Raw genomic sequence first — 27,006 nt, 5'->3', positions numbered from 1 at the left:
AATCGGCACAAGTTTGTTTGATTGAACAGATGGCGAAAGAACTAAACCAACATCAAGAAATTGGCTGGATCATTTGAGAGGTGACGTGGAGGGGATGAGAGATGGGATTCGGGTTAAAGCGAAGCACAAATGGATCAAGTACCTAGATTTTCTGCAATAGATTATCAAAACAAATAATTAAAGAGAAAATGAAGGGATTGAAGTTTAGGTTCTTGGGTATGTCATAAATAACACTGACATCGCTTCACGTCAGTTTTCAACTTAGCAAGTTGAATCACGTCAATTGCTACTCTTTCTTACAGGACTTTTATTGGAAGCAAAATCACATCAAGGTAAATTTCAGAATGGCATGGATTTATGAACTGTGTTTGTAGCTGTCATAATTTTAAAATCTTATTGCGTTAAATTTAAAACACCCACTCTTGCGTAACCCACACAGCACTTGTGTGCAGGAAGCGTTAAACCAATTTTGTATTTTTAAGCAAGAGTTTTTACAAAATCTCTTGTTTTAAGTTATATATTGAACATTCTATTTACATTCGTTTTTTGCTTCTTATACAAGTTTTTAAACTTTTACAGTCTTCACCCCTTTGACAACCGATTTGATTTAGATTTGTATTTGGATGTGCATGATTCACTTTTGTGGTTATATTTTAAGGGTGATGCAAAGAAAGCCAGAGTTGTTACAAATAGAGCGTTATTACCGATTTTTTGCGGATTTTTACACGATATTCCTTTAAGTGAAAGGTAGATTAAAAGTCTGTGTTTCAATCTTCAGGCTGTGTCCTTTTTGAGTTAAATTCCATTCGTTTGAGAGCTCCAAGCTAGTCTTCCTTGGGTAGGGAAAGTCCTGATGTCATTGTTAAAACATATAGTTACAGTAGGAAACGTGTCCGGTCTTCATTACCGGAATATGATAATGCATGGGTTTCAACCCAGAACTTTGCTTAGGGTTAGTACTTCCAACCATGAGCGCGTCGATCATCCTTTGAAATGCTGCACTTTAAAAATCTATCACACGAGGAAAAAAGTCATCTCGTCCAACTATGAAAAGCAGATAATATTGTGTAGCTGAGAGGACGAATACTTGGGTGAAGCACAATGATAGTCACAGGTCTATGTCGGTGATAGTTGGCCCCCTTGGAGGAAAGGTGCTGAAATTTGCCGACAACTTCATATTCATGACAGATGTTGTAAGATATTTTAGGTAACACGACGGTAGGCTACGGCGTGATGCCCTGATCAGGTTGTCGTGTTATTTTCCAATGACACCAAATACCCACCATGCTTCTTCTATATGTAGGAATATAAATAAGCCACTAGAAAACAGTTGGGGAAGCTTAAAAATCTTGGCTGATGGGAAAGTGATGGAATGGCATGCTATCCAGGGGGGAAGAAGCATTACATGCTTCGCTTCATGCTAAAGGAAATCAGCGTTGACAAGGTTCGACAAGCAGAGCCACAAAACTCCTAAGCTGACTCCCGAGTCTGTAAGCTGACTTTGCATCATGAAGGTGACAATGGCACTAAGTAGGCTTCAACTAGTCCAAAAGTCTAAAGAAATGTCAAATTCTCGTTCAATCGTTTGCAATATTTCGGTTGATTTATGCCAAGCTTGTGATCTGTACCTTGGGGCCGTGTCTTCGACAATCGCTGGAATAGTCCGCGTCAAACGTTTCGGAGCAGCGACATACTTTCATGCAAAACATGTTGTTAAAAATCACTCTGTATTGTCGTCTGAAATGCTTATTTGTGGCTCCATAAATGAACGGGTTGATTGTACTGCTCAGATAGACCAAGAAACCGTATGTAAGGTAAGCTTGTCTGGGCAGAGTGGGTTCGCCGTAGGCTGCATCAGTGTAGTCGATGATGCACACTGGAAGCCAACAACAAGCAAAACCAGCCATCACTGCTGCTAAAGTTTTGGTGACTTTTGCTTCTTCGACGTTAGCTCTTAGCACCTGGGGGTTATTTTCCAATGAGAAAACTTGATTGGATCGTGACACCGTGTAGAACACTTTTGCATAGCAGACTATTACTAATGTCAAAGGTGTCGCGACGTAGACGCATTCGATGAATACGGTGTAGGCTATGTTGGTGTCGAATGTGTACAAACACATGGCCTTGCCTGGTTGGAATTCGAACCCACCATGACTGAATAGAAAGGGTGGAACGGAACCAATGAAAGCGGTACACCAGACAACACCGATGTAGAGAAGAATTCTTTGCTTTTTAAATAACACGATGTACCTCTCAGGTTTTACGATGCAGAAATATCGACTGACAGCAATTAATCCCATGGTGTGCAAAGATGCCAGTCCAAATGTAAACACTCCGAACCCATGGAACCGGCAAAAGCTGTCACCAAAGATCCACTGGCCTCGAATCAAAGTAACAACAGAAAATGGCATACAAAAGGTTGACATAAGAATATCACTCACAGCCAACGCGACGACGAACATATTGGAAAGTGTGCGGAGTCTTTGGTTTCGGTAGACCGCGTAACAGACTGACAGATTTCCAAGGAAAGCTGCGACATTTATAATGCTAAACATTACTGTTTCAATCCAGAGCAGATGGTTACCTCTTTTGGCAAGTTCGTGAGAAAGCGATTCGAGTAAATCCATGATGAGGCAAGAACATAGAATGAGCAACGTTTGACAACAATTAAAACAAATGAAATTGTTTGCCGCAGATAATTTTAAACCTGGCGTTCAGTACTAAGTATCCAGTGTGCAATCATTAGAATCACACTGTAGTTTGCTAGGAGTCCATTTAGTGTTCTAGATTTGAATTGGCCTCAAATGTAGCTGTGCATCGAATCAGTGGTTCTTTAACCACCAACAAATCGTGAGAAAATGTTATAAGCAATACAGCACCTGCTTGGCACCTTCAGAAAATTAAGTACCTCCACTGTGCTACGCCAACACTCCGTGGACATTTTAAAAGAAAAAGATAGTGATTTGGCAGCGAACTTGTCAGCTTGAAGGAAATAAAACTGTCAAACAGTTGTCGGTACTCATTTGTGATATTGTTATTCTGGCGGCCACCCTATCATGAAAAGCTTACAAATGACGGTGCTTCAGTATAACTTACAGCTAACGAAAAACAATTATCACCGTCTTTTTATATATGCAAATCGAACCTTAAGCGAATTTATTTACAAAGTAAATATATCACTTAATCGCACACGCACTTGTCGTCCCCGAAATGTCTTCCCCTCAAATGTTGTTCAATTAAAGATCTTTTTCAGTTCCAACTTAGAGGACCTCTGAAAGTTTACACCGGTGTCACGGAAGTGCGCAGAAGTTTGGTAATAATTAAGTCCCGATTTAGCAATATAATCAGGCTGAACCTGTTGGCAATACATAATATTTGTACTATCCATTTAGGTTTCTCAAACATATAATTATTCCCTTTTCATTTCTGAACGTATTTCGTCAATTGTAAACGACAATTACCGTTTCACTGAGCTTTGCATATATAAACTTTGCGTTAGAGTTTGGCCAGCGACAAAATTTGAATAATATTTTAAAATGTAACTATGGGTATCAGTGGATCAAATTAAAGGCGCGATACACCGGAAACAAGAATTCAAACATATTTCGTTTACATTTTGATTAAAAAAAGAGAAAGAAAACGGAAAAAATGAAGTGTGGAAAAGGCCAGCGCGATGTGAGATAATGTTTTATGATGCTCTATATGCAAAATACACAAGTGTAAATATTCCGTGTAATATTCCTTTTGAGAAAAGCTTATACATGCTATATCACATAGTCAGTAAATTTCTTATGTGGCTCCTGTTTTACCTCATGATTACGATACTGGAAAATGTCGAATGGAAACAAGAGTTCTAACACGTTTAATTAAGAGGGAAGGGCGGAGGAAGGGAAGAACAAATCATGCAGGTGATCTGATCAAGCTAAATCACAAAGTGAAATGCTCTTTTTCCTACAATCGTTGCCTTTTGCTTTTTTTTAACTACAGGATATGTTTGCGGTTAAATCCAGTTTATTTCGGGAAAGAAGAATATCGAAGGCAAGTTGTTTTCTTCTAATTTGATAAAATGAAGTTAATGAAATTATAGAAAATCTGTAAACCTGTCAGAGGGTAAGTTGCGAAGCTGGCAGTTTCGAGTGTCCTGTACGACTTTGCATGCGTATATTGTGGGTGGATTGTGTCAAAATGAGTAGTACCTAAGTGAATGACTCACCATTAAATGGCTCTCCAAACTGGATTCGCTCACAAATTAGATTGCCCACTATTGAGTGGCTGACTTTTAAACTTGATGGCTCACTACCAAATATTGGATGGTTCACATTAAATGGCTCACCAAATTGAATGGCTCACAAATTGGATTGCCCACTATTGAGTGGCTCACTTTTAAAATGGATGGCTCACTACCAAATATTGGATGGCTCACTATTAAATGGCTCACTAAATTGAATGGCTCTCCAAACTGAATGACTCACAAATTGGATGGCTCACTATTGAGTGGCTCACTTTTAAACTTGATGGCTCACTACCAAATGTTGGATGGTTCACTTTGAAATGACTGACCAAATTGAGTGGCTGACACACTGGATTGCCCACTACCAAATATTGGATGGCTTTCTTCCAGATATTGGATAACTTTCACTATTGAATGGCTCATCGCACATTGAGTGTTGGGCCGAACGCGAGGAGCCTATGTATAATCGGCGCCAGTCTCTTGCCGGCGAAATTTTCTAAGTGCCGCCCTCGCTGTGAGCGGTCCCTTCGACTTCCCGTCGAAAAAAAGTTCACTCGTATATTTTGCCCATGATAATGGACTATTAAAACTGTTTGAAAATTCTGGAAATGGTCAAAATTCCATATTTTGATCCTCCTGCAGAAAGGAGGGCCAGTGCATTGCGTTCCGTGTACTAAATCTCGGAAGAAACGGCAAGAAGTCTTGCCGAGTGTATGCGTGTTGTTTTGTAAATAACACCGTAACGTATTTGAACTCGTTTGCTACACAGTATGTCTGTAATAACCTGAATTATACTAAATTTTACTCTTTTTTTACATGGCGTGGTCGACGTCTGCATTAAGCGAAAATCATCGAAGAGGCGCCTTGGGATCACCTTTGTTTGCTTTGTAAGTTATGCAAGCCTACGACTTATCACGTTTATGCAATGTTTTAGAACAGCCAGGGATCTATTTTTCATCCAAAACCTCACGAGTATGATTACAGACCGAAATGGACTCCACCCGGTCCTATTACTATTGTAAACTATGCAATGATATGCTTTTTTTTTAGCCCAATTTACCACTTTCCTTTTCGATGATTCTTTCCTACAAATTGGTTAGTTTTTGATATACAAATAAAGGTCGAAGAAAAGGCTCTCCTCTGATGACACTAGTATGAATAAGGTTTCAGGTGAATTTTTCATATTTTGTCTGTAAACTGACTGAATACATCTTGTAACTAGCAGCAAGAGAGTATTCCGTGACCTATATGAATGCAGTCGCAGCGCGCTCGATAAAATCTGTGAAATTAACATCTACGATTGCTGTCCACACGGATTATCTAGTCAAAAATCAATTTTGGCCTGTGGTGACTAAGTTTAAAACACGTGTCCTAAACCCTTTTTAGAGGCAAAATATGAAAAAAACCTGTTTTTGGACAAGAAGTCGAGGGGACTGCTATTAGCAAGAACGCCGCTTAAAAAATATGGCCTGCGAGAGGCTGGCGCTAAGTATATATCAGCAGATCAGGTTCCTTGTGTTAGACCCAGCATTTCGATTGCTGTCCACACGGATGGTCAAGTCAAAAATCAATTTTGGCATGTGGTGACTAAGTTTAAAACACGTGTCCCAAGCCCTTTTCAGAGACAAAATATGAAAGAAAATCTTTTTTCGGACAGGAAGTAGAGGGGACCGATATTAGCAATAACGCCGCTTAAAAAATATGGCCTGCGAGAGGCTGGCGCCAAGTATAGATCAGGTTCCTTGTGTAAGACCCAGCATTTAATACGCGGTGAGCCATGCATTCCATCCAATAGTAAGCCATCCAATTTGGTAGAAACCCATTCAATTTAAAGTATTCAATTTAGTACTGTTAATTTTGACACAAACCATCCCCATAAAATTATCTTTTAATCACGGTTGTGATTCGAGATGATCGCCATTTCTTGCTGAACAATAACTAATTCTAAGGCAGGAAACGCGTACCATTCTTAACACATTCGTAACAAAAATACTTTTCTGCTCTTTTGAATACGTTTTGTGTGTGCAATCTTTGATACTTTTTTGCTTTGTGTGGACATTTCATTGTCTGTCATTAGTTTTTGAGATAGTGGCCATGTTCGTTCCGTCAAGATGGCTTGATATCAGCCTCGATGTTTTTATGCTGTTATCGATCAGGACGAAATTTGAAAATATTTGGCCCTTTTACGCCTGTGGTGTGGGGGGAAAAGCAAAGTGTTGTTGGGTGATTTGAAAAGACAAGCATCCAGTGATCGACATTAACGTTTTACATGCTTTTATTTCATTTAGTCAAAACGATTACAGTTTCAACTCGCTTACTGAGGGCTAAATAGCCTCCTGTCATATGGAAACGACTTCTCACTGTGGAAACAAAATGAAAGATGGGAGTCTGGTAACATAAACGTAACTTGTAAAACGAAGCTATCGATGACTAAATATCTCAAACTAAAAGCGGTTAGACCACTCGCTTATACCCGCTTATACCCGCTTCCCGCTGCGTTTGTCGTTGTTTTGGTTTTAAAATAGTTCCTTTTCATATGTTCCATTTTTTATGACTGGCTAATGATTTTGTTTGGATTTTTGTAATTGGTCTTTGAGGCTCGTGCAACCTAACTGCGCGGAAAAAAATCCTTGTGAGCTCTCATGGTTCTTTTGGATCTCTTCCATTGTCCTGATTGGCTAAAGTGATGGCTCTAGTTTGGTTGTACGGGACTCAGTCGAACCTCGCTTTAAACCGATTTGACCACTAAAGCTTGTTTTTTATGCAATCTGACGTTTATAGAAACCTTACCGTAGGCGGACAACAGACTTCCCACGGAGTATAACAGGCGTCACCTGTCGGGTACAAGTCATAAGGACACGGTGCTTCCTGACAAGAGAACGGGCATGCCATTCGCTTCTGCTGATGGTGTGTTACTGCTGATAAACGAATAAGGGATGGATGGTTTTTTTTTAATCTTAGTTATAGATTTTAAGATTATTCGAATACATCCAGTTGAGTCGGCTCTTGCTGAATCTTTTGAAAAGATGACGTGGCTTTGCGAATAAAGAGGGATTTCTTAGACTACTGAGCCAGATAGAGGATTGGGCGATAATAATTGCTTGAAAACCATGCTATAGCAGAGATGAAAAAAGCTACGAGAATTTGACGTTCAACGCATTTTCCTGAATACAATGCTTCGTCCACGGTGAGGAAAAAGGTTTTATAGGCGCTTACATACCCAAGCCGATATCGAAACTCACTGTTTAAGCAAAGGTCGTCAGCGCAGAGGAATGTTTTTTTTTAGTATTTTTGTATTCCTAGCTCTCAACTTTTGACTTGATCGAGCAATTTTTAATATTTGAAAATATTTGATCCCTCTACGCCTGTGGTGGGGGGGAGGGGGGTGGAGAGTGAAAGGAGAGCGCTGTTAGGTGATTTGAAAAGACAAGCATCCAGCGAACGACATCAGCGTTTTACATGCTTTTATTTTATTTGGTTAAAACGATTACAGTTTCAACTCGTTTACTGATTGAGAGGGCTAAATAGCCTCATGTCATATGGAAATGACTTCTCACTGTGAAAACAAAATGAAAGACGAGAGTCAGGTAACATAAACGCAACTTGTAAAACGAAGCTATCGATGAATAAATATCTCAAACTAAAAGCGAGTAGACCACTCGCATATACCTGCTTCCCAGCTAATGTGCTTATCGTTACTTTGATTTTGCAATAGCTCCTTGTGATATGTTCCATTTTTTTTTTGATTGGCTAATGATTTTGTTTCCAATCTAGTAAATGGTCATTGTAACACATGCAACCCAACTGCACCAAAAAAAGACCATAGTGGGCTCTCATGGGTTCTTTTGGGTCTCTTTCATTGTCCTGATTGGCTTAAGTGATGACTCTAGTTTGGTCTTACGGGACTCAGTCGAATCTCGCTTTAAACCCATTTGACCAGTTAAGTTGGTTGGTTCGTTTTCTCTGCAATGACACTTATAGAAACCTCACCGGACAGCAGACTTCCCATGGTTGGAAACAGGAGTCACCTGTCGGGAGGAGCCCAGAGGAACAAATCGGTCCTTCCTCACAAAAGAACATGCATGTTATTCGCTTCTCCTGGTGGTGTGTTTCTGTTTATAAACGAATATAGAATATAGCAATAGATTTTAAGATTATTTGAATACATCCAGTTGAGTTGCTCCTACAGATAACATGGCGTTACGAAAAAAGACTACTGGACGAGATGGAGGATTGTGCGATAAAGATTCCTTGAAAACCATGCTATGGGAAAGATGAAAAAGGCTGCAACATTTCGACGTACAACAAATTTTTCTGATTGCGATGTTTCGTCCGCGATGAGGAAAAAAGCAACGTACAAATGCTTACATACCTACGCCGATATGGAAACTCACTGTTTAAGCGAAGGTCATCAGCACAGAGGAATGTTTTTTCTAGTATTTGGGTATTCTTAGCTTTCAATTTTTGACTTGATCGAACTATTTTCAATTGAGTGTCGAAATCTGCAATTACTTTGGTCTTACTTAGTTTTGCTCAGTGATTGGCCCAGAAAACTCGCGCCATCCTCTGAACCAATCAGATACGGCTTGGTCATTCACGTTTTCCCGCGCTTTAGGCTGTTTGCTTTTTCTTGCTTTGAGTTCTCATTGGCTAATAATAAAATATACCTTTCTAATAAATGTGATATAAAAAACAAGAAAAGAAAAGCTCACCACCTTCAGGCGAATCTTCATGGATTTTTCCGCCCAAAACCATGCCACTTAACAACACAAATATGAAGAACTTTGCCAGAATAGACATCTTGAGCAACTACTGAGAAAAAGATACATTCAGCAAACAATTAGTGTCTCCCTACATGAACACGAAACGAAAAACAGATGGGCTAGCTTAGCCAAATGGGACAGTTGCAAAAAGTACTTGATCCGTTTTACGCACTTATTTGATCGACTCTGTGACCTAGCACTTGGTAGAAGGCTTGATATTCTATAGCCGCGCATTTATTCTGCCTGCAACAACCAACCATACAGGAGACCAAAGGTTCTCCTCTGAACGTCTCTGAGAGTCTCTTTAATTTATCTATTTATACTTTTGGAAAAGGAAGCTCAGGAAGAGAAAGGCCGATTGAAAAACAAGAAACCAAGCCCAGAGTACCAACAATGTGCAGTGCAAAAAAAAAAAAAAAAAAAAGAAAACTCACAAAATAGGCGAAAACGGAAATCCCAATGTTCCCTCCCTCGGCTTAAGAGCTGGATCAGGGACGGCGTGATTAAAAGGTTACCTAAATGTTAAACCTTAACCTGTTATTTATTATTTTATCGTTTGCCACATCGATTGAATACGTTTTAAAAGAAAACACCCCTTGGGCGTTATCTCAGTGTTTTAGAACAAAAACTCAACTACAAAAAAATGGAGAACTTTCTTCCATATATCAGTCTCAAAAACTAGGATCACCAGTAACACCGTTTTAGCTAAGCCCAAGGAAAGTTAAGGTAAGTTCTTATATACACTTAACTGTTAAATGTTTTCCTCACTTGTCACAGGAACGATCAACTCAAAGTCCTCAAACTTCCTTCAGTTGAAGAATAGCTTGTGGAGAACGGGGTGCCTCGGTTTTATAAGTGAGGTAGTGGTTACCAAGGATACTTGATGGCGAATTAAGAATGCTTCTATGAAAACGGTATGAGAATAACGCCTCAAATATTTTCTCTGGGGACCAAGGACAGTTTCGTTATTTTCTGCAAGTTTTTGTGTGATCGATTAATGGCACATGTTTCTATATTTTGCTTCGATGATACCATCATACAAACTTTAAATTGATGTAGGGTTTTTTCCCAATCGCAAGAACTAGTTACCATGGAAAGTACATCCCTTTGAATGCATCGTTAGTTTTAGCTTTCATATATCTGTTTCTCAAAAACCAGCTAAAGAATCTATGAAGTTGTCGTTAGTTTTATACATCTAAGAAAATAATAATCTTGATAGGGCGATTTCAATTCTAATTCATTGTGTCTTGCGACATTTTGTGACAGCGACGCATTTTGAAATAAAGAATGCATTTTGTAATAACTTGCTCATTTTGATATAATAGTTGCGGCATTTTGTAATAAAGACGACCTACACACTTTGTAATTAGTGCTCCGGCATGTAATAATTGTCGGTCTGCGCAATTTGTAATAACACCCTGACCGAAATTGTACTAATCTCGACTTTGTCACGAAAGCATAGAAACAATAAAGAAATAAAATAGTATTGTTGAATTTGATGACGAGCTACGACTATGCGTAAATTATTTCAAAATGCGTGATCATTACAAAATGCCGCAGATCACGCTGAATTTGCCGCACAGTTTCAGGCACGTTTAGCTAAAAGATGGATGTGGTGTTACCATAGCAATTTCGTGTGTAGAGAAGATCGCAACCTAAAAAGCAATTAACTCCACAAAATTAGCTTTTTTTCAGTTCTTGATTGTGATACTTTTTTCCACTTTTGAAATGGCTTGTATAATTGTAATAAAAATGAAAAACAAAAAATATAACAAGCTTTTAAAATAAGAGATCATTTGCGACACGAAGGAAAGTTTCTCAAACACAAAAGTTTCTCGTTTCAGACTCGATCTAGCTCTTAATTTGTAACTTCTTTTCTTTAAAGACCTCAAAGTGAGCTTCAATTATTTTTTTTTCTGTTTTGTTTGGTTTGTTTTGTTTTGGTTTGAATTTTTTTTATCACAATTTTGACCAGCATAACTAACAGGTGTTATACATATGGAAAAATTCAGGCCCGGACGGGATATGAACCCATGACCTTTGCGAACTAGTAGTTGAAGATAGGACCTGAAGAAAATTAAATTTTTTTTCAGGTCCTATTTTCAACTACTAGTTCAGTCGTGTTCATAGCTGCGAGGATCTCTTAAATCAGTGTCTTCACCGCAGTGCAAATATATGAATTTCATACATGTAAAGGTGTTATACAAATTGAAAACTCATGGTGATATCAAAACCTATTTTTCCAACAAAATTGTAGTAATTATATTTCCATGAAGGATCCTACGTTTCAAAAGGAAATTCGGTATCTCCAAAGAAAATGGTGTTTTGTTCGGGAAGTACTTTCTTCACGACATCCTGTCGTCTAGAAAATCATGCTTAACTTGGTGTCTTTGATAACAATGCAAAAGGTGATTGCTTACATTTATCGATTATTCTAGATATTCACTTCTTAGCAAATAAACAGCAAAGCTTGTAGACATATATGTTTATTCGAGGAGGATGAAGGGGGAAATTTTCTAGAGAAACTGCGGTGCTGCATCGTTAGGGAAATTTAAAGAGATAACATAGTTTTATCAACTGAGTTGATAACGTAAATTGACCACCGTTTCTACGCGAACGTTTTAAGCGTCATATCCTTTTGTCAGAGCGAATGACACAAACATTCTCAAGTCAGTGTAAACAAAAATGCAAGAGCTATTTCCCAGTCAATTTACATAAACGCATAAGAACTTAAACTTCTCGTCATTTATATTTTTGTATGATAACATATATAACATTCCTAACGTACGAAAAAGAATCATTCACTTTTCAGTGCCTTGTAATGCATATATTCTATTGCTTTTAAAATGAACAGAATATTTACAACAAAACTTCTTTTGTTGATCAACAATGACCCCAGATTCAGTTGTCCTTGTAGACTTCTAACTCAAGATCTGCTGACATTATCTATTGGTTTAACAAAAAGAAAGTGTAGGGATTAAAGGGCTTCACCATTTAAGAAGTGAGACAGCGTACTAGGAACCATATACTGGGCCCTGATAAGGGACTAGTCATTAAACAACAAAAAGGGGGGGGGGGGGTAAGGGGAGGGTGAAATAGCGTTGCTCCATTTTCTGCATACAAAACACACACACACAACCCAAGATTTCTCCATTCGCTGTGACGAAGGGCTAACCCTCAAAACGTCAGCTTTGAAACTGTTGACGAACAATAAGAGAACGAGTAAACAAAAAGAAAACGCTCTATATTCCAAAGGTTTTTATGGACGAATTTCTCGAAAGTGGCGAGGAGACAAGAGAAATAGATCGGAAAGAAAGTTGTTTAACTGTGCAAACTATTGAAAATTATAAGTTCTCTTTCTTTTAATTCTGTTTTTCGTTTAATGAGTGCTCTGTGTCGGAACCCACTGGAATAAAAGAAATGGAAAGAAATTTTCTCAAAAACTTCTCTTGACTGGCGAAGCAATTTTACCAAGATATATCAGATTACTAAAGACAAAGAACTCGTGCAATTTTTATCTAAAATATTACACAAGATAATCATTACTTAAAAGAACTCAAGAACTTTGATATTGCAACCAACAACCATTGCGATTTCTGCTCTAGGGCAGATTCCATAATACATTTCTAGAGTAAAATGTCTCTATTTTATTATATATTTAAGTAACATAAAGGGGCTTACGATGTACGCAAATTAAATGTGAGTCCTCAGGACAGAAGTTCTTTTCAACAGAGTTTATTCAATCTGATTGATGAAATAGCTTCGTTGACGCCCATCCAAAAGCGCAGACTGGATCATCTCTAGCTTCTCATGAAACACTATGCTTATTCGTGTATAGGATAATAAGGAATTTTTTGATTATGCAAATGAGTTTTTACACGAGCACAAATTTAGCAAACAGATTTTTAAAATGATGGTTAGATGAAAGCTAGCTAGCACTAATATGCTTTTGTTTACAAAGTTTCCATATTTTGTTTATAAACTGACTGAACCATATCAAACTCTTTCCCCAGTGCGACGAACATTTGTTTTTCTCGGTTCCAGGTGTACGCAACCACAAAGCCCACGTAATGCGCATGCTCCACGTTACGAATTTTCAAAATGGCGGACAGGTCGAAGAGGGAAATTAAAAAACACAAAGCGATTTTGCAATGAATTCTCAACATACACCCTCGTTAGAAAGGCGAATCCACGGGAGAAAGATACAAAACTGCATGATATTGAGATCGATATGATATTAAATCGATACCGAGGGCCCGTTTAATTGCCTTCCGCCACGATTATTAGCTTTCTTGACAGCTTTCTGAAGGCAGAATACTTTCTTTCTGAAGACTTCTGATATGCGGCTATTGATTATTACACCTCGTATACCTGATTGCTCAAACACTTTGTTTACGATTGTTGAAAGGACTGACTCATGGTTCTCCGTCTTCGTCTTGACATTGCTTTGAAATAGTATAGACTAGTAAGCTGAAACGAAAAATTAATCAGGGAAGTTTACGAAAAATCCAGCAAACAAGCTTTAAAAAGGCATTTATTTGGACTTCATACTTCAACGAACTTCACAGATCTTACTTGTTTCTCTTGTAAGTAAACGATGGCAGATTAATTCCCGAAGCGCTTTCTGAGTTTCCCGATCCCTCTCCTACTGCTTTCACGCTTACAAAACAGGAAAAATCAAAAGGAGAAAGATGTAGCTGTTTTGAAACGCGATTTGACGATGGTAAATGTGCTTTTTGTTCGACACTTTACATATCAAAACAAAGGAAATTTGTTCCTTTTTTTTTTATTCTGGCGGTACATTTTTAATTTGCGCCTGCGTAAAAGAGATATCGCCCGAGACCCTTCGCTCGGTCGTGTTTTGATCAAAAACGCCTTGTTAATTTCACGCAACCGCTCGGAGAAAAGATAAAAATGACGAGGGAAAAACTTTACCTTCAAGTTAGAAAATTAGCGAAATAGAAAGCCACAATATTATAGTTTAATATTTCAGAGGTACATGGAGTGCTTTTTCCGTAGAGAATCCGCACGATGGTAAAACATTCGAAAATTACACTCGATTTGAGTGGGGTGTTGAAGTGGGCGTGGTCACTACATTCATGTCAAGACTATTTGTACCCCATGAGTTTGATATGCATCTTGTAACTTGCACTAAGAGAAATTACCGCGAGCCTTATGATTGCAGTCGCAGCGCGCTCGATAAAATCTGTGAAATTTACACTTACCGTATTTACTTGGATATAAGCCGATCCTGGCTATAAGCCGAGACCCCAAACTTCCAATTTGTAAACTCAGCGGCATCATCACGAAAAATTAAACCAAAACATTCGGCTATAGGCTGAGACCTATTTTAGAACGCAATTTTCATAAAAAGACAGAGACTTCACAAAAGAAACTAACTGACTGTCATGAATATTTAGAAGGATCGAAAAGTATAAGAAGGAAAGATTTATCTCTCCGGAAACACACGTAATTGCACAGCATTAACCGATAATTAATTCATATTAATTTAGGCTACTGAACTAAAAGCGACATATCACAGTCAACATGAATTTAATGTGATCCTACCGAGTCAATAAAACTTAGTAAACGCCACTAAGTAAACAATCTGAGATGAGGAAATGGATGATGAATTCGATACCGACAGTAGGGCGACGAGCAGTAAGAACAGGTCGCTTCAACTACAAACAAACGGCTCCTTTAAGAGCCACCACAAAATAAAAAAGTTTATGACCAACATGCTGTACCCTGAGTTTATTTTATTTATTTTCGCTCGGCTTATAAACCAATTCGTGCTCATTCATCATTTTTCTAATAAGTCGAAAAAGTTTTGTTTTAGGAAAAATCTCGGCTATAGGCCGAACCCTCTTCTATAGATCAGATTTTACCAAATATTGGCGTGAATTTGTGTAAAAATCGCTCGGCTTATAGCCAAATAAATACGGTATAATAGCTGTCCACACGGATTGTCTGGCCAAAAATAAATTCTGGCAGGTGGCGACTTATTCTGAAACATGTGTCCTAAATCCTTTTCAGGGGAAAAATATGAAAGAAAACGTTTTTTCTACAGGTGGTCGAGGGGACCGCTAGCACCGAGTATACCTCAGGCTCCTTGCGTTAAGCCCAGCATTCAATGCGCGGTGAGCCATCCATTTAGGTAGAAACCCATTCAATTTAAAGTGAGCCATTCAATGGTGACCCATCCAATTTGGTGAGCAATTCAATAGTGAGCCATTCAATTTGGTACTACTAATTTTGACACAATCCACCCGCCAAAGTTACATACTATGAACGTATCTTCTTTGAACAAATGTTTGCGATTCGAGATGATTGATATTTGTTGCTGAACTCTGACTAATTCTAAGACAGGAGACGTACCGTTCCTAACACATTCGTGACAAAAAATACTTTTCTGCTCTCTTCAATACATTTTTGTTCTACAATCTTTGATACGTTTTTGCTTTGTGAAGACATTTGTTTGTCTTTCATTAGTTTTTGAGATAGTGGCCAAGTTTGTGCGGTCAAGATGGCTTGATATCAGCCTCGTTGTTTTTTATGCTGTTATATATGGACCAAGACGAATTTTGAAAATATTTGACCCCTCTACGCCTGTGGTGGGGGGGGGGGGGGGGGGGGGGGGGGAAGGAGAGCGCTGTTGGGTGATTTGAAAAGACAAGCATCCAGCGAACGACATCAGCGTTTTACATGCTTTTATTTTATTTGGTTAAAACGATTACAGTTTCAACTCGTTTACTGATTGAGAGGGCTAAATAGCCTCATGTCATATGGAAATGACTTCTCACTGTGAAAACAAAATGAAAGACGAGAGTCAGGTAACATAAACGCAACTTGTAAAACGAAGCTATCGATGAATAAATATCTCAAACTAAAAGCGAGTAGACCACTCGCATATACCTGCTTCCCAGCTAATGTGCTTATCGTTACTTTGATTTTGCAATAGCTCCTTGTGATATGTTCCATTTTTTTTTTGATTGGCTAATGATTTTGTTTCCAATCTAGTAAATGGTCATTGTAACACATGCAACCCAACTGCACCAAAAAAAAAACCATAGTGATCTCTCATGGGTTCTTTTGGGTCTCTTTTTTTTATTGTCCTGATTGGCTTAAGTGATGACTCTAGTTTGGTCTTACGGGACTCAGTCGAATCTCGCTTTAAACCCATTTGACCAGTTAAGTTGGTTGGTTCGTTTTCTCTGCAATGACACTTATAGAAACCTCACCGGACAGCAGACTTCCCACGGTTGGAAACAGGAGTCACCTGTCGGGAGGAGCCCAGAGGAACAAATCGGTCCTTCCTCACAAAAGAACATGCATGTCATTCGCTTCTCCTGATGGTGTGTTTCTGTTTATAAACGAATATAGAATATAGCAATAGATTTTAAGATTATTTGAATACATCCAGTTGAGTTGCTCCTACAGATAACATGGCGTTACGAATAAAGACTACTGGACGAGATGGAGGATTGTGCGAAAAAAAATTACTTGAAAACCATGCTATGGGAAAGATGAAAAAGGCTGCGACATTTCGACGTACAACAAATTTTTCTGATTGCGATGTTTCGTCCATGATGAGAAAAACAACGTACAAATGCTTACATAACTACGCCGATATGGAAACTCACTGTTTAAGCGAAGGTCATCAGCACAGAGGAATGTTTTTTCTAGTATTTGGGTATTCTTAGCTTTCAATTTTCGACTTGATCGAACTATTTTCAATTGAGTGTCGAAATCTGCAATTACTTTGGTTTTACTTAGTTCTGCTCAGTGATTGGCCCAGAAAACTCGCGCCATCCTCTGAACCATTCAGATACTGCTTGGTCATCCGCGTTTTCCCGCCCTTAGGCTGTTTGCTTTTTTCCACTTTGAGTTCTCATTGGCTAATAATAACGTATACCTTTCTTATAATTATGATTTAAAAAAACAAGAAAAGAAAAGCTCACCACCTTCAGGCGAATCTTCATGGATTTTTCCGCCCAAAACCATGCCACTTAACAACACAAAAATGAAGAACTTTGCCAGAATAGACATCTTGAGCAACTACTGAGAAAAAGATACATTCCGCAAACGATTAGTGTCTCCCTACATAAACACAAAACGACAAACAGATGGGCTAGCCCAGCCAAACGGGTCAGTTGCAAAAACTACTTGATCCATTGTACGCACTTATTTGGTTGAATCTATGACCTAGGTCATGGTAGAAGGCTTGATATTCCATAGCCGCGTATTTATTCTGCCTGCAACAACCAACCATGCAGGAGACCAAAGCCTCTTCTCTGAACGTTTCTGAGGGTCTCTTTAATTGATTTATTTATACTTATGGAAAAGGAAGCTCAGGAAGAGAGAAGCCGATTGAAAAACAAGAAACCAAGCCCAGAGTACCAACAATGTGCAGTGCAAAAAAACAAAAAAAATACCTTACAAAATAGGCGAAAACGGAAACTCCAATGTTCCCTCCCTCGGCTTCAGAGTTGGGTCAGAGACGGCGTGATTAAAAGGTTACAGGTTACATTAACGTTAAATCTTAACGCGATACTTATCATTTCATCGTTTACCACATCGATTGAATACGTTTTAAAAGAAACCACCTCTTGGGCGTTATCTCAGTGTTTTAGAACAAAACTCAACTACAAAAAAAAATGGAGAACTTTCTTCCATATATCAGTCTCAAAAACTAAGATCGCCAGTAACACCGTTTTAGTTAAGCCCAAGGAAAGTTAAGGTAAGTTCTTATATACACTTAACTGTTAAATGTTTTCCTCACTTGTCACAGGAACGATCAACTCAAAGTCCTCAAACTTCCTTCAGTTGAAGAATAGCTTGTGGAGAACTGGGTGCTTCGGTTTTATAAGTGAGGTAGTGGTTACCAAGGATACTTGATGGCGAATTAAGAATGCTTCTATGAAAACGGTATGAGAATAACGCCTCAAATATTTTCCCTGGGGGCCAAGAACAGTTTCGTTATTTTCTACAAGTTTTTGTGTGAGCGGTTAATGGCACATGTTTCTATATTTTGCTTCGATGATAACAAAATTGATGTAGGGTTTTTTTTCCAATCGCAAGAAACAGTTACCATGGCAAGTACATGCCATTTAAATGCATCGTTAGTTTTAGCTTTCATATATCTGTTTGTCAAAAACGAGCCAAAAAATCTGTAAAGTCGTCGTTAGTTTTATACATCTAAGAAAAAATAATCTTGATAGGGCGATTTCAATTCGAATTCAGTGTGTCCTGCCACATTTTTTCACAACGACGCATTTTGAAATAAAGAATGCATTTTGTAATAACTTGCTCATTTTGATATAATAGTTGCGGCATTTTGTAATAAAGACGACCTACACACTTTGTAATTAGTGCTCCGGCATGTAATAATTGTCGGTGTACGCAATTTGAAATAACACCCTGACCGAAATTGTACTAATCTCGACTTTTGCCACGAAAGCATAGAAACAATAAAGAAATCAAATAGTATTGTTGAATTTGATGACGAGCTACGACTATGCGTAAATTATTTCAAAATGCGTGATCATTACAAAATGCCGCAGATCACGCTGAATTTGCCGCACAGTTTCAGGCACGCTTAGCTAAAAGAGGGATGTGGTGTTACCATAGCAATTTCGTGTGTAGAGAAGATCGCAACCTAAAAAGCAATTAACTCCACAAAATTAGCTTTTTTTCAGTTCTTGATTGTGATACTTTTTTCCACTTTTGAAATGGCTTGTATAATTGTAATAAAAATGAAAAACAAAAAATATAACAAGCTTTTAAAATAAGAGATCATTTGCGACACGAAGGAAAGTTTCTCAAACACAAAAGTTTTTCGTTTCAGACTCGATCTAGCTCTTAATTTGTAACTTCTTTTCTTTAAAGACCTCAAAGTGAGCTTCAATTATTTTTTGTTCTGTTTTGTTTGGATTGTTTTGTTTTTGGTTTGAATTTATTTTAATCACGATTTTGACCAGCATAACTAACAGGTGTTATACATATGGAAAAATTCAGGCCCGGACGGGATATGAACCCATGACCTTTGCGAACTACTAGTTGAAGATAGGACCTAAAGAAAATTAAATTTTTTTTCAGGTCCTATTTTCAACTACTAGTTCAGTCGTCTTCATAGCTGCGAGGATCTCTTAAATCAGTGTCTTCACCGCAGTGCAAAGATATGAATTTCATACATGTAAAGGTGTTATACAAATTGAAAACTCGTGGTGATATCAAAACCTATTTTTCCACCAAAATCGTATAAATTTTATTTCAATAAAGGATCTTATGTTACAAAAGGAAATTAGTTACCTTTAAGGAAAATGGTGTTCTGTTCGGGAGGTACTTTCTTTATGGTATCCCGTCGTCTAGAAAATCATGCTTAACTTGGTTTCTTTGATAACAATGCAAAAGGTGATTGCTTACATTCATCGATTATTCTAGATCTCCACTTCTCAGCAAATAAACAGAAAAGCTTATAGACATATACGTTTATTCAAGGAGGATAAAGGGAGCGATTTTCTAGAGAAACTGCGGTGCTGGGTAGTTGGGGAAAGTTAAAAAGATAATTAAGTTTTATCAGCTGAGTTGATAACGTGAATTGACCACCGTAAATAGTTTCTAAGCGGACGTTTTGAGCGTTATAGCCTTTACCTATTGGTTTAACAAAAGGTAAGTGCAAGAGATTTAAGATCTTCACCATTTAAGAAGTGAGACAACGCACTATAGAACTGGCTCGGAGAAGGAGCTCCACAGCCTAAACATCCTTAGTTGTTGCTCACAGACTCAAGATTTTTCCTGTCCTATCATATCAGGCTTCACAAAATAAGATAATAAGGAATTTTTAGTTGGATGAAAGCTGGTGAGTTTAAAGCAATCAATGATTATATTTATGTATGAACTATGCACTGATATGTTCTTTTTTTTTTATCCAATTTACGAAGTTTCCATATTTTGTCTGTAAACTGCTTGAATACATCTTGTAACTTGCAGCTAGAGAAAATAACGTGAGCCTTATGATTGCAGTCGCAGCGCGCTCAATAAAACCTGTGAACTTTTCACTTATAATAGCTGTCCACACGGATGATCTGGCCAAAAATCAATTTTGGCATGTGGCGACTAATTTTGAAACATGTGTCCTAAATCCTTTTGAGGGGCAAAATATGAAAGAAAACGTTTTTTTTGACAGGTAGTCGAGGGGACCGCTATTAGCGAGAGCGCAACTTAAAAGATATGGCCTGCGAGAGGCTGGCGCCGAGTATATCTCAGGCTCCTTGCGTTAGGCCCAGCATTAAATGCGCGGTGAGCCATGCAATTTGGTAGAAACCCATTCAATTTAAAGTGAACCGTTCAATAGTGACCCATCCTATTTGGTGAGCAATTCAATAGTGAGCCATTCAATTTGGTACTACTAATCTTGACACAATCCACCCATCCAAGGAAATATTTGCCCACCCCAAAGGAGTTTATCTGTCGCATTGCTGTGATTATTTGTTCCGCGATTGATTTTTTCCTCAAGATGAGAGATTAAAATCGCTAATTAAATATTTTCGCGTGTGTGTAAATAGGCATGCGGATCAAATTTCAAAGTGAATTATGCAAATTTTCCGTGTGTGAAGAAATCTCAAGTTTCATGGTATCTATCAATAGGAAGCAAGAGGAAAATGACCAAGAGATATTTCGGGACGACAGTTTTATTCAAAACAATTCTTGATTTGCTGTTATAAGCGAAAAACGTACGAATTTCTTACGCGCACAAAGCCCACGCCGTAAAACTCATCATACTTAGATCGTTGTTTAGTTGACTTCACAGCACCAAATTGCGTAACGTTATGATGAAAATTCTGAAAGTACTACGATTTGACGCAAAATCTTCCATTAAACAATACTTTTTGAACGCATTGTTAGTCAAACGTAATATTTACTGGGCAATGGAGTCGTCAAATTGTCGCTAGGCCCTGCTTGAAGTCGGAAAGCTCGGTATTCGGTTTACAGCCACAATATTCGCATCGCTTTAGAGAACCGTAATGTCGTTGACTCGAGAGTTTATTCTGTCACCTTTAAGACCTTGACGTCCATTATTTTCCAAAGAAAGTATTCTATAGCATTGCTACTTTATATTACGAGTTTCACAAGGTCTAACTCGATCGCAAAGGAACGAAAAATCCGACTTAAAAATTTGGAAGGTCGGCCGTTTTATTTTCAAATATTTGATCATTTAGTGTGAACACATAGAATGATGCCCCTCTAGTACCCCCTAAAGCCATGGAAATATTTTTGCAAACGAAGGATTCTGATTGGTTTGTTAATCTCTTAACCATAGAAGAAGTTTGGGGACAAAATTTTGCTTAGTAAGGGAGGTAGGGACGGTTACGGGTGGTTCAGGTGTCAATGTGTTAGCATATTATATTTATACTAATAATATATTTGTTTCGTTCATCGCGGAGCTTGCATTTTTGGTGGCACTATATCTTAAGTTGTGAGTAATTTCTAGTGTCGTTTCAGGGCGGTTAAATACGGTATTCTAAGTAACAGATGCGGTAAGCTTTGAGATAGTGGCCATGTTTGTTCGGTCAAGATGGCTTGAAATTAGCCTTGTTGTTTTTTATGCTGTTATGGACTAAGACGAATTTTGAAAATATTTGACCCCTCTACGCCTGTGGTGGGGGGGGGGGGGGGGGGGGGAGGAGAGCGCTGTTGGGGGATTTGAAAAGACAAGCATCCAGCGAACGACATCAGCGTTTTACATGCTTTTATTTTATTTGGTCAACTGAAAACGATTATAGTTTCAACTCGTTTACTGATTGAGAGGGCTAAATAGCCTCATATCATATGGAAATGACTTCTCACTGTGAAAACAAAATGAAAGACGAGAGTCAGGTAACATAAACGCAACTTGTAAAACGAAGCTATCGATGAATAAATATCTCAAACTAAAAGCGATTAGACCACTCGCTTATACCTGCTTCCCAGCTAATGTGCTTATCGTTACTTTGATTTGCAATAGCTCCTTGTGATATGTTCCATTTTTTTTTTTGATTGGCTAATGATTTTGTTTCGATTCTAGTAAATGGTCATTGTAACTCGTGCAACCCAACTGCACCAAAAAAACAAAAACCATAGTGGGCTCTCATGGGTTCTTTTGGGTCTCTTTCATTGTCCTGATTGGCTTAAGTGATGACTCTAGTTTGGTCTTACGGGACTCAGTCGAATCTCGCTTTAAACCCATTTGACCAGTTAAGTTGGTTGGTTCGTTTTCTCTGCAATGACACTTATAGAAACCTCACCGGACAGCAGACTTCCCATGGTTGGAGACAGGAGTCACCTGTCGGGAGGAGCCCAGAGGAACAAATCGGTCCTTCCTCACAAAAGAACATGCATGTCATTCGCTTCTCCTGATGATGTGTTTCTGTTTATAAACGAATATAGAATATAGCTATAGATTTTAAGATTATTTGAATACATCCAGTTGAGTTGCTCCTACAGATAACATGGCGTTACGAATAAAGACTACTGGACGAGATGGAGGATTGTGCGAAAAAAATTACTTGAAAACCATGCTATGGGAAAGATGAAAAAGGCTGCGACATTTCGACGTACAACAAATTTTTCTGATTGCGATGTTTCGTCCACGATGAGAAAAACAACGTACAAATGCTTACATACCTACGCCGATATGGAAACTCACTGTTTAAGCGAAGGTCATCAGCACAGAGGAATGTTTTTTCTAGTATTTGGGTATTCTTAGCTTTCAATTTTTGACTTGATCGAACTATTTTCAATTGAGTGTCGAAATCTGCAATTGCTTTGGTTTTACTTAGTTCTGCTCAGTGATTGGCCCAGAAAACTCGCGCCATCCTCTGAACCAATCAGATACTGCTTGGTCATCCGCGTTTTCCCGCCCTTAGGCTGTTTGCTTTTTTCCACTTTGAGTTCTCATTGGCTAATAATAATGTATACCTTTCTTATAATTATGATTTAAAAAAAACAAGAAAAGAAAAGCTCACTACCTTCAGGCGAATCTTCATGGATTTTTCCGCCCAAAACCATGCCACTTAACAACACAAAAATGAAGAACTTTGCCAGAATAGACATTTTGAGCAACTACTGAGAAAAAGATACATTCAGCAAACAATTAGTGTCTCCCTAAATGAACACGAAACGAAAAATAGATGGGCTAGCTTAGCCAAATGGGACAGTTGCAAAAAGTACTTGATCCGTTTTACGCACTTATTTGATCGACTCTGTGACCTAGCACTTGGTAGAAGGCTTGATATTCTATAGCCGCGCATTTATTCTGCCTGCAACAACCAACCATACAGGAGACCAAAGGTTCTCCTCTGAACGTCTCTGAGAGTCTCTTTAATTTATCTATTTATACTTTTGGAAAAGGAAGCTCAGGAAGAGAAAAGCCGATTGAAAAACAAGAAACCAAGCCCAGAGTACCAACAATGTGCAGTGCCAAAAAAAAAAAAAAGAAAACTCACAAAATAGGCGAAAACGGAAATCCCAATGTTCCCTCCCTCAGCTTAAGAGCTGGGTCAGGGACGGCGTGATTAAAAGGTTACCTAAACGTTAAACCTTAACCTGTTATTCATTATTGTATCGTTTGCCGTTTTGGGCGTTATCTCAGTGTTTTCAAAGAAAACTCAATTAAAAAAAAATGGAGAACTTTCTTCCATATATCAGTCTCAAAAACCTAGGATCGCCAGTAACACCGTTTTAGTTAAGCCCAAGGAAAGTTAAGGTAAATTCTTATATACACCTAACTGTTAAATGTTTTCCCCACTTGTCACAGGAACGATCAACTCAAAGTCCTCAAACTTCCTTCAGTTGAAGAATAGCTTGTGGAGAACTGGGTGCTTCGGTTTTATAAGTGAGGTAGTGGTTACCAAGGATACTTGATGGCGAATTAAGAATGCTTCTATGAAAACGGTATGAGAATAACGCCTCAAATATTTTCTCTGGGGGCAAAGAACAGTTTCGTTATTTTCTACAAGTTTTTGTGTGAGCGATTAATGGCACATGTTTCTATATTTTGCTTCGATGATAACAAAATTGATGTAGAGTTTTTTTTCCAATCGCAAGAAACAGTTACCATGGCTAGTACATGCCATTTAAATGCATCGTTAGTTTTAGCTTTCATATATCTGTTTGTCAAAAACGAGCCAAAAAATCTGTAAAGTCGTCGTTAGTTTTATACATCTAAGAAAAAATAATCTTGATAGGGCGATTTCAATTCGATTTCAATGTGTCCTGCCACATTTTTTCACAACGACGCATTTTGAAATAAAGAATGCATTTTGTAATAACTTGCTCATTTTGATATAATAGTTGCGGCATTTTGTAATAAAGACGACCTACACACTTTGTAATTAGTGCTCCGGCATGTAATAATTGTCGGTGTACGCAATTTGAAATAACACCCTGACCGAAATTGTACTAATCTCGACTTTTGTCACGAAAGCATAGAAACAATAAAGAAATAAAATAGTATTGTTGAATTTGATGACGAGCTACGACTATGCGTAAATTATTTCAAAATGCGTGATCATTACAAAATGCCGCAGATCACGCTGAATTTGCCGCACAGTTTCAGGCACGCTTAGCTAAAAGGTGGATATGGTGTTGCCATAGCAATTTCTTGTGTAGAGAAGATCGCAACCTAAAAAGCAATTAACTCCACAAAATTAGCTTTTTTTCAGTTCTTGATTGTGATACTTTTTTCCACTTTTGAAATGGCTTGTATAATTGTAATAAAAATGAAAAACAAAAAATATAACAAGCTTTTAAAATAAGAGATCATTTGCGACACGAAGGAAAGTTTCTCAAACACAAAAGTTTTTCGTTTCAGACTCGATCTAGCTCTTAATTTGTAACTTCTTTTCTTTAAAGACCTCAAAGTGAGCTTCAATTATTTTTTGTTCTGTTTTGTTTGGCTTGTTTTGTTTTCGGTTTGAATTTTTTTTATCACGATTTTGACCAGCATAACTAACAGGTGTTATACATATTGAAAAATTCAGGCCCGGACGGGATATGAACCCATGACCTTTGCGATATATACCGGTGCAGCGCTCTACCAACTGAGCTAACAAGCCAACTGGGAGCTGGTCAATATGTTGGGTCTAAATAAATCATCGCATTGATGAATAATGATTTTAGATAAAATTACATTTTTTTTCAGGTCCTATTTTCAACTACTAGTTCAGTCGTCTTCATAGCTGCGAGGATCTCTTAAATCAGTTTCTTCACCGCAGTGCAAATATATGAATTTCATACATGTAAAGGTGTTATACAAATTGAAAACTCATGGTGATATCAAAACCTATTTTTCCACCAAAATCGTATTAATTTTATTTCAATAAAGGATCTTATGTTACAAAAGGAAATAAGTTACCTCTAAGGAAAATGGTGTTCTGTTCGGGAGGTACTTTCTTTATGGTATCCCGTCGTCTAGAAAATCATGCTTAACTTGGTTTCTTTGATAACAATGCAAAAGGTGATTGCTTACATTCATCGATTATTCTAGATCTCCACTTCTCAGCAAATAAACAGAAAAGCTTATAGACATATACGTTTATTCAAGGAGGATGAAGGGAGCGATTTTCTAGAGAAACTGCGGTGCTGGGTAGTTGGGGAAAGTTAAAAAGATAATTAAGTTTTATCAGCTGAGTTGATAACGTGAATTGACCACCGTAAATAGTTTCTAAGCGGACGTTTTGAGTAATATAGCCTTTACCTATTGGTTTAACAAAAGGTGTGCGCAAGAGATTTAAAATCTTCACCATTTAAGAAGTGAGACAACGCACTAAGAACTGGCTCGGAGAAGGAGCTCCACAGCCTAAACATCCTTAGTTGTTGCTCACAGACTCAAGATTTTTCCTGTCTTATCATATCAGGCTTCGCAAAATAAGATAATAAGGAATTTTTTAATCAGTCAAACGAGTTTTGACACGAGCACAAACTTAGCAAACACATTTTTAAAATGATAGTTGGATGAAAGCTGGTGAGTTTAAAGCAATCGGTGACTATATTTATGTATGAACTATGCACTGATATGTTCTTTTTTTTTTTACCCAATTTAGGAAGTTTCCATATTTTGTCTATAAACTGATTGAATACATCTTGTAACTTGCAGCTAGAGAAAATAACGTGAGCCTTATGATTGCAGTCGCAGCGCGCTCAATAAAATCTGTGAACTTTTCGCTTATAATAGCTGTCCACACGGATGATCTGGCCAAAAATCAATTTTGGCATGTGGCGACCAATTTTGAAACATGTGTCCTAAATCCTTTTGAGGGGCAAAATATGAAAGAAAACGTTTTTTTTGACAGGTAGTCGAGGGGACCGCTATTAGCGAGAGCGCAACTTAAAAGATATGGCCTGCGAGAGGCTGGCGCCGAGTATATCTCAGGCTCCTTGCGTTAGGCCCAGCATTAAATGCGCGGTGAGCCATGCAATTTGGTAGAAACCCATTCAATTTAAAGTGAACCGTTCAATAGTGACCCATCCTGTTTGGTGAACAATTCAATAGTGAGCCATTCAATTTGGTACTACTAATTTTGACACAATCCACCCGCCAAAGTTACATGCCATAAACGTATCTTCTTGGAACAAATCTTTGCGATTCGAGATGATCGATATTTGTTGCTGAGTTATGACTAATTCTAAGGCGGTAAAGTACCGTTCCCAACACTTTCTTGACAAGATATTCTTGACTTTATAGTGGAGCTCGCAGAGCGTAATCTCATAATTATACAAAATAGTAGTAACCCATCAAGCTGAAAAAATGTGGATGTATGACCATACAACCATACGACTGTACAAGGTGTTACTTTTAACATGCGTGGTCAACTGTACCACTGGCACGCCAATGCCACGGCTTTGTCCAGTAGTCCAGTGGTCAGTGCACTGGGCTCCGAGTTAGATGACCTGGGTTCTAGTCCTGGCCGGGGCAAAGTGTTGTGCCCTTGAGACATGCAGGAAAAAAAAAAATGCAAGCTCTGCTTTAAG

General features: G+C 38.1%; 1 protein-coding gene and 2 long non-coding RNA genes across 23 annotated transcripts; all 3 read right to left on the bottom strand.

The window, feature by feature from the left end:
- Positions 1–455: 455 nt before the first annotated feature.
- Positions 456–3,091, bottom strand: LOC113677705 (melatonin receptor type 1A). Its single transcript, XM_027194541.2, has one exon. The coding sequence runs from the start codon at positions 2,625–2,627 to the stop codon at positions 1,605–1,607; it is 1,023 nt and encodes a 340-aa protein (XP_027050342.2). The 5' UTR covers positions 2,628–3,091; the 3' UTR covers positions 456–1,604.
- A 3,925-nt stretch (positions 3,092–7,016) lies between these two features.
- On the bottom strand, positions 7,017–9,897 carry LOC113677704 (uncharacterized). Of its 14 annotated transcripts, none has more exons than XR_016188344.1 (4): positions 9,763–9,897; positions 8,944–9,040; positions 8,222–8,343; positions 7,682–7,787 (listed from the first exon to the last, which is right to left on the bottom strand). It is a non-coding gene; the product is annotated as an uncharacterized LOC113677704 (long non-coding RNA). The 14 variants fall into 14 exon arrangements; XR_016188365.1 differs by having other exon boundaries at positions 8,947–9,040; XR_016188338.1 differs by having other exon boundaries at positions 8,944–9,043; positions 9,744–9,883.
- LOC149053154 (uncharacterized) lies at positions 7,022–23,869 on the bottom strand. Of its 8 annotated transcripts, none has more exons than XR_016188332.1 (4): positions 23,764–23,861; positions 16,956–17,052; positions 16,236–16,357; positions 15,691–15,796 (listed from the first exon to the last, which is right to left on the bottom strand). It is a non-coding gene; the product is annotated as an uncharacterized LOC149053154 (long non-coding RNA). The 8 variants fall into 8 exon arrangements; XR_016188330.1 differs by lacking the exon at positions 23,764–23,861 and adding an exon at positions 17,758–17,898; XR_016188329.1 differs by lacking the exon at positions 23,764–23,861 and adding an exon at positions 17,758–17,891 and having other exon boundaries at positions 16,956–17,055.
- Between the last annotated feature and the right edge of the window lie 3,137 nt (positions 23,870–27,006).

This window comes from Pocillopora damicornis, chromosome 1 (genome assembly GCF_964200805.1).
Source record: "Pocillopora damicornis chromosome 1, jaPocDami1.2, whole genome shotgun sequence".
Taxonomy (NCBI): domain Eukaryota; kingdom Metazoa; phylum Cnidaria; class Anthozoa; order Scleractinia; family Pocilloporidae; genus Pocillopora; species Pocillopora damicornis.
Note: the sequence above shows the minus strand (reverse complement) of the source record. Positions and strands in the feature narration are given on the sequence as shown.